The 15,849-nt window shown below is 35.7% G+C and overlaps 1 protein-coding gene across 4 annotated transcripts in view; it reads left to right on the forward strand.

Annotated features, from left to right (window-relative positions):
- The first annotated feature begins 9,133 nt into the window (after nt 1-9,133).
- Nucleotides 9,134-15,849, forward strand: part of GLRA2 (glycine receptor alpha 2) — a 176,297-nt gene continuing 169,581 nt past the window's right edge. The window contains exons 1-2 of one of the 4 annotated variants that reach the window (XM_040468234.1): nt 9,134-9,972; nt 12,145-12,278. In XM_040468234.1, coding sequence (XP_040324168.1) covers nt 9,905-9,972; nt 12,145-12,278 — 202 coding nt within the window. In that variant the 5' untranslated portion in view covers nt 9,134-9,904. Of the gene's footprint in view, nt 9,973-12,144; nt 12,279-15,849 lie in introns of those variants that run through there. The other 3 variants (XM_040468233.1, XM_040468235.1, XM_040468236.1) reach the window with 3 other exon arrangements.

The raw sequence follows: 15,849 nt of genomic DNA on the forward strand, positions 1-15,849 counted from the left end.
GAGCCGAAGTCGGACGCTTAACCGACTGAGCCACCCAGGTGCCCCAATAAATTGTTCTTTTAAACCATAAAAATTTTGGGGTAGTTTATTACAGTCATACATTACCTGAACAACAGTCAAGTCTTTTTGGATTAGAAGCCATTTTGCCTCTTTGAAGTGACTGCAAATCTATGCTCTGATATGCTATATTTATATTATAGGGCATTTTAATTTCCAAATTCTTAGAAGGGGGGCAGGTAATTCTTGTTTCCATATATGATCTACACATACCATTTAACACCTATGTGTATGACAGCCACATAGATAATTAAAATAGACAATATTTACTGTAGCTATTGGGGCACCTGGGTGGCTCAGTTGGTTAAGCATCTGATTTCGGCTCAGGTCATGATCTCACAGCTAGTGAGTTTGAGCCCTGCGTCGGGCTCTGTGCTGACAGCTTGGAGCCTGGAGCCTGCTTCAGATTCTATGTCTCCCTCTCTCTCTGCCCCTAACCCACTGGCATTCTGTCTCTGTCTCTCTCAAAAATAAATAAACACTAAAAAAATTTAAATGTGAATGACATTTTAAAAACCTTAGAAGATAATATAGGAACACACCTTCGTAATATCAATACTGATACTTACAAGACAAAGATAGCAAAAATTATAAGGGAAAAATTAATGACTTTCATCATATTGCTAACATCAAGAAAATGAAAAGGCATAAACTGGGAAAAGATATTTGTGAAATATACAACTAGCAAAGGATTGCTATATAAAATAGTTTTTACACATAAATAAGGAAAAGGAAACAGCCTAATTGAAGAGTTTTCAAAAGAAATGTATTTCACAGATAAAACACAAATGGTCAGCAAACATATTGAAATGTCACTCAAGTCATTAGTAGTTAGATAAATGCAAACTAAAACCACAATGAGATGCTAATTAACATTCTCTGGATTGGCCAAAATTAAGAAGTCTGACAGCGTCAACTGTTAGTGAGGATATAAAGAAACTATAACTTTTCTACACTATAGTGAGAGTGTAAATTACAACACTGTAGGAAACAATTTGGCATCACCTAATGAAATTGAAGCTGTGCATACCTTAGGACTCAATAATTCTTCCTCTAAATATGCATTTTTTATGTACGGCAGAAGAAATGCATAATAATATTATGCAAGTATTATTTATCATAGCAAAAAATCTGGAAACAACCCAAAAGCCTATCAGCAGTAGAATGGATGGATACATTGCGGAATGCACACAGAATGGAGCAATGTAATGTGAAAATGAATGAATTCTTACTATGTGTAATAACATAATATTGACCAAACAAAGCAAGCCACAGAAGAATACAATCTCATTCAATTTAGGTACAGTTGAAAACATGAGAAATTAAATAATGTGTGTGTGCATATATGTGGGTTAGAATAATGAATCAAAGTAAGAAAATGATAACAAAATAATCAGGATAGAAGTTAACCTAAGAGATGGGATATTCCATGTATATATTTTTATAAGTAAGTATTATTCCTTAATATGCCATTTTCAAAAAGCAGTGAATATGTCAATTAGCAGTGGAATTGATCAGAAATGGAGTATAAACAAAAGAAGTCTGAGAGATAAACCAAATCCAATCCAAGGAATGAGTAATGAGAACAGAGAATATAAATATTCAGTTTCACAAATGAATATTATGAAGCTGGAGAGGGCTCCATCGGTCCATCTGAGACAGTTTCTACTCAAGGTTTTCACATTTCAACTATACAGTCAGATCCTATTTGTCTAGCTTCATGTTTATCATGCAGCCTTCCCAGGCAGTGTATACTCAAGAAGCTTATACACTGCTCAACCTACATGGGTTACTTGGCAGCTCGACAGCTATATTTTCATTCTGGTTTATATATCAGACTCTGGGGTATTATAGAGTTAGTATGTCACATCCCTGATTAGTAACATATTTGGGGCACTGATGAGATTAATTTTGTGAAACTGCCAAGCTAAAAACCAGAGTTTCGGCTGTGAAGAGTATATAGGTGAATGCCACACTTTGAAGCTCTTGAGTGTCAGAAAGCTGATCTCCTCAGATGATACCCTGACCTAGAGCCCCACTTCTATAATATTTATTTTTATTACCCTCACATATAGCTAGATTAGAGGGCAGAAAGAATGTCTTATATTACTTTACCTCATCTTCATAGAAGTATATAGTAGTTTGTATACAGTAAATGCTCAATTATTATTTGTTGACTGGATGATTGGAAGGATTATTGATTACATATGCACTATCCCATTAATATCTATGCTATACTTGACAATAATAATAAAAATGTCATCATTGAATATAATGAACGGAACTACACTTCAACTACCAAGTGATAGCTTACGTGCAGATGTAAAACTATTACTATTGTTCGAGTTAAAATAATTCACTTTTTCAGGGCACTTGGGTGGCTTAGTTGGTTGAGTATCTGGCTCTTGATCCTGGCTCAGGTCATGATCTCACAGTTTATGAATTCAAGCCCTGTGTCAGGCTCTGTGCTGACAGAGCTTGGGATTCTCTCTTTCCCTCTCTCTCTGCCCCTCTCCTGCTCACACACAGTCTCTCTCTCAAAACAAATAAATAGGGGTGCCTGGGTGGCTCAGTCGGTTGAGCGTCTGACTTCAGCTCCGGTCATGATCTCACGGTTTGTGAGTTCGAGTCCTGTGTCAGGCTCTGTGCTGACAGCTCAGGGCCTGGAGCTTGCTTCAGATTCTATGTCTCCCTCTCACTGCTCTTCCCTCCCGCCCCTCTCAAAAATAAACATTAAAAATTAAAAAAAAAATAATAAATAACCTTAAAAAATAAAATAAAATAATTCACTTTTTCAAACTCAGCTTCTTTTCAGCCTTCTGTGAACCAAGAGGCATTTCATGGGGAGGGGGTATAAACATTAATAAAATCAATAACAAAAACTTTAAAATCTGAGAACTCTTCAAAAGACATTTTCAGCAAGGGTATCGTGATAATGAAGGTGATGTTGAAGCAGTCTTCGGGTCAGTCGCAAAAGCCTAGGAGATTCTAAGACAACTGATACGGTCAATCTTATTGTTATTCATTATTTTCATTTTTAGAATTGTAGCAAAGGAGGAACCTTCTAATACATTCAAGTGAGATTACATTTGATTTATCTTCCAAATTATTGTTTGCCCACTTGATGTTTATGAAAAGAAATGCCGCATTTCTCACATTAGCCAACAGAGAAGTAATCACTTGTATGAATCATCGCTGGAAATAGAAATTGTTTCAAGTGCTGGACACATTTGTGGTCTGTGAACACTGAACATTAATAAGCAGGAGAGCTCCAATCCAAAAATGATTTTTCTGACTTCGAAGTAATTTAATCCAGAAATGCTCTGGACAGACATTCAATTGTCTGCATGGAACCTGGAAGAGCAGTGATTTCACATTAAGACTTCATGGCCTTGAAGCTTGCCTCTCTGCATGCTGAGCATCTTTATTCCGCCCACAAGATAAAGAAGAGAGAAGCAAACTGGATTTCTAAAAATGAAAGAGAATAAATGCAGAGCGAATCAGCTCTTTAGGCATCCTTGCTCTGTGGACAATACTGGCCATGGAAAACAGCTATAAATTCATTAGCACTAGTGCTTCTGGCAGCCGGCACAAATCAACATGCGGGAACCATGCTTCGTTTCTCACCTTCCTTTTTAGATTCTTGAACTCCTAGCAACTTATTTAATCCAACAGAGTGAGCTCTATAGTGGGCCTTTCATTTCTAATACAACGATTGCAAGGGGATAAAGGAACATACGGGCCAATGAGTGGCCATGAAAGTTGAGAGCCATTTGTTGAGCCTGCAGTGGTTACTTGGCGATCCCAGATTTAAGAGATAGACTTTCTACCTGATCCCTGAGATGTTATATATAATCAAAGAATGGAAATCACTAATCACTAATCTCACAAACCACATGATTTAACAAATACCATAATGAACATGCATGTCAGAGGGCTTTCTCACCCAGAAATTCATTCTGATCTAGGGCACTATAGTGAGAGAAGGGTCTGTTTGAAGTAAGAAAATCTCTCTTAAAATTCATAAAGTGCATTCTATCAAGATGAAATTGACTTTATTGTTCTCTGTGAGGAAGCATCCTCAAGAAACTGGAGATTTGGTAAAACAAATTCTTGCCCTGTCTAATTTGCCTGAAATCTCTGCATCTTGGTTGGTGTCAACTATAAATTAATAAGCCCTTTCTTAATCCATACTTCATCTTTTCAAGTGGAGAAAAAAAATGCCCATATTTGGGGAGGATCATCTCTCTGCAGCAAGACCCATAAGAGTTTACAAGGAGATCGGATGTTGGATATTGATATATTGGACATCTTTGAACTCTTTCCCTAAGCAAAGACCTTTTAGACTCTTAATAATGGGCTTTTCATTTGTCATTTGTGGGTAATTGGATCCCAATATAATGGAGACTAAAATGCCCTCAAGAAAGTGTCACTTACTACAATGGAATCATAAACATAGTGATTAAAAAATAGTTTAAAAATAGGTAAAAATAGGTAAAAATATAGTAGGTTTTCAGTGACTTGAAAAATAAGAGCAGTCATACATATGATGAGAAATAAATCTGCTCACTTGGGTAGTAAATACAGAAAGTATGACTTTGTCACTTAATAATCATGTGGACGTGGGAAAATTGATCAACTTACATGAACTTTAGATTCCTCATTGGAAAAAAATGATGATTAATCATTGTTCTGCCTGTCACATAGTATGAGTATTTTGAAAAGTGTAAAGCATTGTATATGGTAGAGGTTTATCAACATTAGTAAATGATACTGATGTTTATAACACATCTCTATTTGTTTATATCTATATAGAAATTTTTAATATGTAGCATCATAGAGACCAAACATCGTATACTGATGTTTATGACATTATGGGATGAGTCAGAATCTTCTCTTTTCTCTGATAAGAAGAGTACAAAATGCCTAGTTGTAATTTAGTAATTTAGAAGCACAAGCACATTCAACTTCAGGATTCCACTGCATTGCAAATAAAACCTTTTCTAAGCTCCTGAGACTTACTGTGCTTGAAAGTGGAACTGTCCAAGGGATAAAGTCAAAACATGAATTTTAGCAGTCCATAGATGCTATGAAGTGAGATTAAGAGCCTAAAACACATCCTTAGCTATGGTTTTATATGACTTTCAAGAATATTCCATGTAGAAGTATTTTATATAGCAATATTGTCATCTATGTTTTTACATATTATGAAAAAGAGGTTCAGTGGGATTAAACGGCATGCCCAAGGTCACATAATTGATCAGTGTTAGAGTTGGAACCTGAATCAAGGACATCAGATTCCTAGGCTCTTATGTGTATTTTCATCTCAAGCTATAGACTCATGAGCCACTGAGCTTGGTTTCCTTTCAAATAATCATATTTCTTCATTTTTTAATTCCCTGGCAAGTAATTTTTGACAGAACTATACATATTTAAGCATATTGTTTTCTTTAAGCAGTACTTCTGGGTGCATTTAAAAAATTATATCCTAATCATCATCAAAACCATTGTGATTATTGCCATCAGTGAATGTATGAGGATACAATGATAGCCTAAAACAGATGCTGTCCCTGTCCATTACAAGGCCCGTTATTTAGGCAATTAGTCTTAGATATGTACACATGCAATGGTGATAAACTCTTTGAATCAGAGTTGCTGAGTACTAAGGAAGACTGTAATAGGAAGAGTTGATAGGTCAGGGAAAGCCTCCTTGAAGAAATAACATTTGAGCAGAGATTTGAAAAATAAGTTGATATTAACAAGACAAAGTGGGAGGCATAGGCATTCCTTGGGATTAAGCAATACGGCAAGCATGAGGGACTAAAAAGATGCCAATATGGTTATAGGGGAAGAAATGAGATGAATAGAGGAGGAGATGAAGGACAATGTAGGCATGGGCCAGACCATGTGGAACTTTTAGGTAATGTTAAGTAGTTTTTTTGTTCTACCCAAAGATCAATGGAAAGTCATAGTGTTAATCAGGGTGTGTGATATAATCAGATTTTTATTTTTAAACAACCACTCTGGCTAGAGTGTATAGAATGAGGTGGTGGGAGGATCAGCTGTTTGTCCAGATAGACTAGTAAGGTAACTACTGCTACAATGCAAAGAAGAGATAAAGAATGCTCAACTGGGGTTGTGGATGTTGAGATGGAGAGAAGTGGACAATTTGGGAAACATTTGAGAGATTAAATCAATAGGGCTTGATAAAGAACTAAATATGGTGGGTGATGGAGAGGGAGTCTTAGAGATTATGCATTGGCTTTTGGTTGGCAACAGTGAAACAGGCACAGTAGAATAGGCATGAATTTGCAGAAAGTATTAAAAGTTTGTTTTTGACATGAAGAGTTTGAGAAGCCTTTGAGACATCCAGTAGGAATTGTTTAGGAAGCAGTTGGATATACAGGTCTGGACAGAAATATATATTTGCATGTCATCTGTATAAAAGGATCATGGAAGGTATGGATGTGCATAATGTTGTCTAAAAGAGTGTGGTATGAGAAGAAGAAAGAACCTCGAATATAGTCTTTAGGAATTGTAACTTTTATAAGCCAGGCAAAGTGGATATGCCTGCCAAAAAGACAGAATAGGAGACAAGCTAGGAGTGCACTGTATCCAAAAGTCAAGGGAGGAAGGTATTTCAAGAGAGCAGAATGGTGGTTGCTAGTGACAGAGGAAAAGGGGATATAGGTAGCTGCTAATCAATGGGTATAAAGCTTCAGTGATGCAAGATGAGTAAGTTCTAGAGATCCACTGTAAAATATTTTGCCTAGAGTTAACAATATTGTATTGCATACTTAAAAATCTGTTGAGAGAATACATCTTACGTTATACATTGTTACCACAATTAAATAAAAATAATTTTAAAGAAAGAAGGGAAAAGAGACCAATAATGTTAAGGGCCATGGAAATGTCAAGATGACAACAGAAAAATATCCTTTCAGCCTTAGTTACAAGGAACTCATTGGAAGACTTAGTGAGAGCTGTTTCTGTGGATTGACAGAGATGGAATCCAAATTGAAAAGAGTGGAAAAGTAAAATGAGGAGGCTAGACTAGATTTTCTTTAAAGTCCCTTCCAACTTTAAAATAGTAAATGCTGTGATTTCATGCTGCTGGCCAGAGCCTCTCTTTGCCACATGTTTCCCTACTCACCCTACTCCTGGTTAATAAAAAAGACTCTGCTGTTGAAAGAAATGATTTGCAAAGACTGTATTACTTTAAGCATCATTACAACCTCAAACAAACTTGGGACAAATCATTCTATTCTACTTGGACATGTATATTTTTTCTTTTGAAAAGAATCTTGAGCACAAAAATTCTTACATGATTTTTCCATAGCATCAATTCAAGAGATATATTTCCAAGAGCTGGTTTTATTTTTCGGGTCAGGACTGCAGGGATGAAATCAAGTCTAGAGTTTCCATGTGGATGAATTTGGAAGTGAACAGATTCAAAGCTGCAGTCCAGGGATGTCTCACACTACACTATACTATTTTCCTTTTAAATTGAATCACCTTTTCTGGGCTTTGGGAGCTAAAAGAACACATCCAAAGAATTGATTTTGTATGTAAGCAGAATGCTTGGGCACTGCTGCTTTTCATCTAAAGAGGAGTTCCTATATTCTCACTGTCTTGGTAGGACGGAAATCTGATAAACGGTTGCATAGACCATTGCTACTCAAAGTGGGGTCAGTGGACCAGCGGCATCAACCTCAGCTAGGAATTTGTTAGAAATGCAGAATTTCGGGCACCACCTCAGACCTACTGGATCAGGATATGCAGTTTAACAGGATCCTCAGGTGATTTATATTAACATTAAAAGGTGAAAAGAACTTGTAATTTTTTTCTCAGAGTCTACTTTTTAAAAATAGAGAATCCTTTGCTATTCTGCTATGATATTTAAATTGATCCAAGGGAAGATTAGTCATTTATGGACTGAAAACTAATCATATTATTTTGTTTTAAAATTAAGACCTGCACTCGAGTGCCAAGGTGACTCATAAGGTATATTTTACAGGCAAAAAGGAGGTTACTCACCCAACTCATGGCAGAACATGTATTTTTCATTTCCCCTTGCCAGAAGCTGCTAATTACTTGCACTGAACTATTTACCCCTCTTCTTTTATTAATAATATTTGTGGGGCACCTGGGTGGCTCAGTCACTTAAGCATCCCACTCTTGATTTTGGCTCAGATCATGATCTCATGGGTTCATGGTATTGAGCCCTCCATGGATTTCTGTGCTGACAGCGTTTAGCCTGCTTGGGATTCTCTCTCTCCCTCTCCCTCAGCCCCTCCCCTACTCTCTCTCTCTCTCTCTCAAAATAAATAAATAAACATTAAAAAATAATATTTGTAAAATTACTTTGAAATAGCATACCTGTCATGCTTTTTGTACAGGATTTATAAACTTTCATCATTTTCTCTTTAGCCAGTTTAGGAGAACACCTACACTTTCTTGCATGGCCCTTCCTGGTGATTAACATCTGGAATGGACATATGAAAACTCAACCCCTCAGTCTCTCCCTTCCTTCCTCCGTTTCTTACCTGAAGCCTTACTCTAACCTTTAATCAGGACAGAAAAAAGATTGCTACTGCCCCCTGCTGGCCTATTGTATTTTTCCTCCTCTTCAAATCGACTTGAACAGGATGCCCAAGGATTTTGAGCCACGGAAGAAAGCTCAGCGGAAGGGGCTTTCCCTAGTAGAGATGCAGAGATCCTTTGGGAACAGGCGGCTAAAATCAAACGAAAACACTCAGGGGGCGAGGAAGGCATAAAAGGCTTCTAAATTAAATTATCGATCCTCACGAACCTTTTTCTGCACATAGACTTCTCAATGCCAAGGAAATGTCCCCTCCTCTTCAGCACAGGACTCCTCTTTTGCCTCTAGGTTCCACTGACAAGGAATGAACTACCACTCCCCTATTATAATTTCAGTACTCCAGATTCTGTTTTCTGTCTCCCCCAATTTCCTTTTCCCACAGCTAGACCGTATTCCCTTTTCTTTTCTGCTTCAAACTCCCGTCCCACCCACCCACCTACAGACTCGCATTTCCAGGGGGTCAGACCCTAACCTCCTTCACCCTCCCCGTCTACCCTGACCTCTGTCCGCCCGATTGTCGTCGCACCCCCCCCCCCCTTAGCACCCTTTCGCTGAACAGCGACTCACTCTTTGCCTTTGAACATCTGGCTTGTCCCCTCTTGAATGCTCTCCCCGACCCCCGCCCCAAGCGACTGAAAAACGAAACATGCGCACTTCAGAGCTAGGAGCTGTCCGAGTGCTGAAATTTATAGGCTGGGTAAGATCACGTCTCTGTCTCTTTCTGTAGCTCTCATTCCAGCACAGGATCTCAGCAATTTTGCCCTCTTCCCCCCTGCCCATTCCAGCGCGCAGAGTCCTTTCTTCTCTCTCATTTACAACTTCTTTTAAAAAGAGAACATTTTCTAGAGAAAAGAGATTTGCTAAACAGAAAGGACATAAAACAAAAGCCACAGCAACCCGACTTCCAGCATGGCATTGTCACCAGCCCCCTTTGCATGGTGATGCGATTAAGGTAGCGGCATTTTTATTATTCGGAAAAGCAGCTGAGGAATCCATCAGTTCTAAGGCTTTGTCTTTCCTTGGTTAACTGATGGTCCTGAGCCCCGATTTGACCTGACCATGATGCCTAGGACTGGCACTTTTTGTTTTTCCTCAGCAAACTGTACAAGCCCAAATCTCTTTTTGATTTCCAAGGAAACTAGATTCCTGCCAGATTTCAAATCTGGACAATAAATAGATACTTTGTCCTAGCTTCTTTCTGGAATCTTTTCGGGAATATTTTCCACAAGCATCACAGAAACAGGAATGAACCGGCAGCTAGTGAACATTTTGACAGCCTTGTTTGCATTTTTCTTAGAGACAAACCACTTCAGGTAGGTAAAACGACTTTGCATGCTGATATTTTCCCCATGAAAACTGTTTTAAAGAGAATGTGTCATACAATTTTTATCTATTTTTCTATGCCCTGGACCATATTATTTTAATTTTATAGAGGAGAATTAGATTTCTTTTGTTCTTTTAAAAGGCGTAATTATGGGGGGAGGGTAGTAAATTTTCACAAAGGCAAGTTTTATGATGCATAACCCCACTCTATGCATTTCAACACGTTTTCACAGCCAATGTGATATTAAGGCAGTCTAATGAGTTGCATGCTCTTTACATTTCTATATAATAATGATTTTTTTTGCTGTCAAATTCTTCTTAAAGTCATTTAAAATGATTATTGGATGCAATGCTTTTCATGTGGTGGAAGTGATTGGATTAATTTGCCAGGAGCATGCTCATTTTATATAAAATATAAAAGAACCCTAATTCTTAGTCAACTTGAAACTTGTATTTCAGCAACTAGATGCATACTACGAGCACTACAATTCAGGAAATTTCTTGAAACATCAAAAATATTTAAAATCTCATTTTACCACTATATTCCACTGTTCGGTATATTTGGAAGTTGAATGCCTACCAAAATTTAATTAGTATCACATCTTTGTATTTATCTATACATGAGAAATGGACTATGCATAATTAAAACAAGTGGGAAATTATTATTTGCATGCTTGCATTTTCTACCTAATTTATAAATTACCAAATCAATTGATACTTCAAAATATCAGATAATTATCAGTAAGTGAAAGAGCCATCCTAATGGCAGAGGTTCTAAGACAGCATAGAGATTAGAGATGTTCATACAACAAAGTGTAGGAGTCTTCATTTATTTTCACCGAATTTTATGGTATTTTTTCACAGAACCAAGAGAAATGGAACATATAGTGATAATTCTATGAGTACTGGGAAAACCCACTATGTTCCTTTCAGGTTCACACCTACTATGATTAAGAAAAATTGTATGCTGGGTTTCATTAGAATCATCATCACCATCATCATCATCATCATCACCTTCATTACCACCACTATCACCATCGTAATCAAATAATATTTGATTAATCAGATGAATCTGCATGTGGGAATGTGAGTATTTTTAGATGACTCTATCAATTTTAACTCCTGCCAAATGTTTAAATCCTCCTTGCATTTAATACTTTGTATTTAATACTACTTCTTTGAAAAAGTGGCAAAAATGTGTTTTCTCAGTGATAGAATTAATTAGATTTGTTAAATTATTAAAACAGAGCTTGTAGAATATTATGCTTTAGGGAAGAAATAGACATTCAGTCAGCCACTATGTAATGTGAAAGAATTCATTTCACTACGAACCAAATAGGTTCTTTTTATAAGCCCTTTAAGGAAATTAAAAACATGAGAAATTTTCCAATCAACATTTAGTGTTTTTGATAATGCAGAAGACAAAATGATTTAGAAGTTCTTTTTCATGAATACTTTACTGGAGAGTCAACAATTTAAACACTAATATATAAATAACACCTGATAAAATAATAGAAGTACAGACACACTTATTGTTGACCTATTTTAGAATGAAGATAAATGTCCAAGTGAAGCTTTTCTTTTAGACAATGCATAGAAAATTATTAGTAGTTGATAGCTGGAATAGAATCCAGCAGGTGAGAAAATAAGCAACGGAATAATTAGTTCACTGTTTACTTTGTTCTACTCATATTATTATATACTTCTAATAAAAAGTAGAAGACTTATATTAAGGGCTGAAATGCTGGAAGAATTGTTTGAAAGTCATGGAATGATTTTAAGACAATCACATTTTATAAATTACCATCTTCATTTCATTATCATCATCTTTATTTCTCTGATGACTCTAGAAAGAAATAGCTTTAATATATGTCCATGAAATCTACAACATAAGCTATGCATGTTATATCATCTTAAACATCTTTATAGCTACAGTTTGGACATCTGGGAGATAGGAGTCAGGATTTATAACTCTCATCATTTAAAGTTAACTTTACAGAATGTACAAGTTCAGAAGCTGACCAAAGAGTCTATAATTCTCTTTTTCTTCTTACAAACATATCGAATACATTAACAAAACATGATGTCAAACATTCTGTGAGCATTAGTTCTCAGGCGATGGTGATGGAATTGTTGCTAAAACAAATTAATGATGTGTTTAGGACGGCTTTCTGCAAAGACCATGACTCCAGGTCTGGAAAACAACCTTCACAGACCCTATCGCCTTCAGATTTCTTGGACAAATTAATGGGAAGGACATCAGGATATGATGCAAGAATCAGGCCCAATTTTAAAGGTAGGTTCCATTTAAATTTATGTTAAGCCTGTGGGAAATCTAGATGTTTGAATAATATGAAATAAGTATTAAGGACTTTTTATTATAAAATGGAAACAAGTATAGTAGTCATTTCTCTTTGGCATTCTTTTGACCTAGCCAACATTTAATACCTTAAATTTTACAGGTTGTTTGCCACCTTTGAAAACTTCCCTCATTTTTATTCCATTCCACAAAGAAAACTAATGTCAGAGATTATTGCTACATTCCCTATTTTAAGTGGGAGTGTGAGTGGAAATGAATACAAGAGCAAATGATGGATTTGACTTGTATGAGTGTCTACCAGGATTCATACAAGATTCAAGGATTGTTCAGGATCTTTGGTTTTTATTTTGAATACCTACTCCCAAAGTGAAATTTAAATCTCAGTATAAAACATGCCATTTTACACACTGTCAGGCCTCTCTCATTTTTCAACATTGTAACAAGAGGCTCTAATTGAATACATCAGAAATTTTTGGTTTCCTCTTGTTTAAACATTTTAACTGTTTATTTGAAATTGTTTATCTGAAATTAACAAAAATCATAGAATCGTAAAGTGCACATGTCAAAGATGGTGGATCCTTTCTTTGCTTAATTAGAAACAAATCAAAAAGTTTGATGTTTTTATTTGTTTAACATTATAAACATGTAATTAATCATCTGTAGAAATTACTTCTTATCTGTTTATTTTTATTCTAAATAAGAACCAGTTATAATAAATGAATTATTCCTGATGCTTTAACTTTCAAATACATATTTTAAGAGTCTCTTGTGTTTTGTCCCCCTCCCTGTTTTTATATTATTTTTGTTTCCCTTCCCTTTAAATGACAATTGAATTTTATCTTGTAATTTAACATAACGCATTGTGGAGTGTTTATATTTTATAAAAGAAGAATCTTACAATATTCATGCATTATTTTCATTTTGCTTATTAGCAGTTTAATTAGATTGCTTTCCTTGAGTTTTGATTAATTTTATTATTGGCAAATATGAGCATGAAAACTAAATTCTAAATCATTTCTTCTTTAAATGCTACACCTCTGAATATACCCAGCTGAGTGCACATTTCATAAACAGATATGTCAGAATTTTGACAAAACAAATGTTTCTGATTTTTAGAGTATTTCCAAAAGCAAAAACAGAACTAAGTTCAAAGCTTGATTCTGCTAAAAACAATTTTCATGCTCATCCCATTTCATACTAATTTTTTGGTCATTGCTTTGCAAGTCAATATTTGAAATAAAATCCTCTGAGTAACAAGTTGAGAATGAGCTTTCAATGGGACTGCTCATTCATAAATTTATTCATTTAGTCATTCAATAACTTTTGAGTCTGAACTATATGGGAAATATTAACTACTGCATGCTTTGAAAAGTTGAGAGATGAAACAGGTTTGGGAGCTACTGTCAAAAATTTTAGAGGGGAGAGCAGATGTTACATGAATAGTTAAATACAAGAGTATATAATATTAGACAGAAATAGTTAAGGAGTTAATAGTTAAGTAACATTAGGAAGTACAGATAAAATGCTACAGGATTCCAACAAATGAAAACATGATTTCCTATTAAGCTACTCATGAAAAGGTTCATAGAGAAGGTCCAGAGATAGAAAATTGTTTCAAGTTTATGAGCATCATGCTTAATAGCAGCACTTATTCATTATTTTCTAAAAGTAACTTTCCAAAAGGGGAGAGAAGTGAAGAGAGTAATAAAACAAATGCCCATGTTGCCATTGCTACTTCAAATGACCATATAGAATGAGCAATCACTTTCACACAGCTTTTTTTCTAGTCCTTCTGGGGATGTTACTCTTTGGAAATGATATTTCTCATGATTCTCAAGGATAAATAAATGGAGAGAATATCAAGTATAGCAAATCATGGCCATGTTTTTGAGATCTTTCCACTACTTAAAGACCTGAGCACAGGATGTTTTAAAGACTTATAAAAGGGAAATGGGGTAGATATCCTTTAAGACTCTTAACATTAATGGACTTCATGGAGTTTTGCCTCCCTCTCCCTTTAACTCTTCACCTCAAGGAACCCTGATCCTCTTTCATAAATTTTATTTACATGAACCATTTATATCAGATTAATTACCTAACAGCTCCCACAATTCTCTTTACTCTGAGAATCTTGGCTCTTCCTGGATGTAAAACATTCCCCATTATTTTAGACTAAAATAATTTTCACTCCTTGTGTTCCCATGAAACTTTATATGTCTAATATGGTTCTTTGCATATTTATGTTTTATCAACCCACCCCACAATGCATCTGAGAGGGCAAGAATGTACTATATACAACACACACACACACACACACACACACACACACACACATCGCATAGGGAAAAGAAGTCATTCTTTTCTCCAGAATGAGAAAATAAGGACTGATAAAGAAAGGAAAATGTAGATCAATTATGAAGATTAGTGCTTACAATTAGATGTAGTAGAAGTTGAGGGTGGAAACTTTTGAGGGACCAACCAGGGGTCACAATGGCTAGTAAAGATGATCTTAGCTGAGCTGAGGAGAAAGACATAAAGAGATAATAGGGAACTTGTTAAATGAGGAGGCTAGGAAGAACATTATAGTACTTACTGTAACTTACTGTAGTTGATTAGCAATGTACGAATGAGAAATGTTCTATAGTAGGTAGAAATGAAGGGTAATTAGGAAATGTGACTGTATCTAGAATAGTGACAGGCACCCTGTAAATGCTAAAAAATAAATTGGCTATGATAACAATAAACATAGTGATGAACATGATGTTGAAAACAACAATAATAGTAATTAATAAGATGACAGAAGGGCAATATTTGACCATAAAAATAAAAACAAGAGCAAAATATGGGTTTTTGAGGCAAAGGGAATGGTTTTCTAGATGTCCTATTAAATATTAGCTCTTCTCTGTTTTCCTTGCTGCCATACATTGGCAAGGGAAAAGGAAATGCATATGCATAATTTTTCTTATTGGATGGAATTTTTCCTGCATGCTTTTAAGTCAATAAAATATTTCATGTCTATTCCATATCCTTGATGGGCTCTGAAAGATGTCATAATGGGCATATATACAAGAAGGAAAATGGACGTAAGCTAGAAAAGGGGACCAGAAATGAATCAGACTTAGGCTCTATAATTGAGAGCCATTCTTAGAAACTATGGGGGGAAATAGCTTTTCTGATGTGTTGAAGCACAAGTGTATAAACAAAGTCATGAGTCAGTGTTGCCAATTGCATTCCAACTATAAGATCCATAGAGACCTGGGTCAGATCTTGTCAAAACATAAATTTTCAAAATCTTCAGTTCAGATGAAAACACAAGCTATATTCATTCACAATTACCTGGTTCTGAAACCATGGTAAATATTGATTCTATGTCAACAGAGGGGCCACTTTCCCCACTTGGGTGATTTGTCTCATTGTCAGTTGATTTATCATGGTGTTATTCCATCATCCTATCAGATATTCCTTTGTCAGTATTATTGTATCTTGAAAATGCCACTTTTAACATTAAGCTTTTAAGGAATCCAAATGAAATGCTCAAGCCTGGGCA

Source organism: Herpailurus yagouaroundi, unplaced genomic scaffold, assembly GCF_014898765.1.
Source record: "Herpailurus yagouaroundi ecotype Mexico unplaced genomic scaffold, PumYag 67690, whole genome shotgun sequence".
Lineage (NCBI taxonomy): Eukaryota > Metazoa > Chordata > Mammalia > Carnivora > Felidae > Herpailurus > Herpailurus yagouaroundi.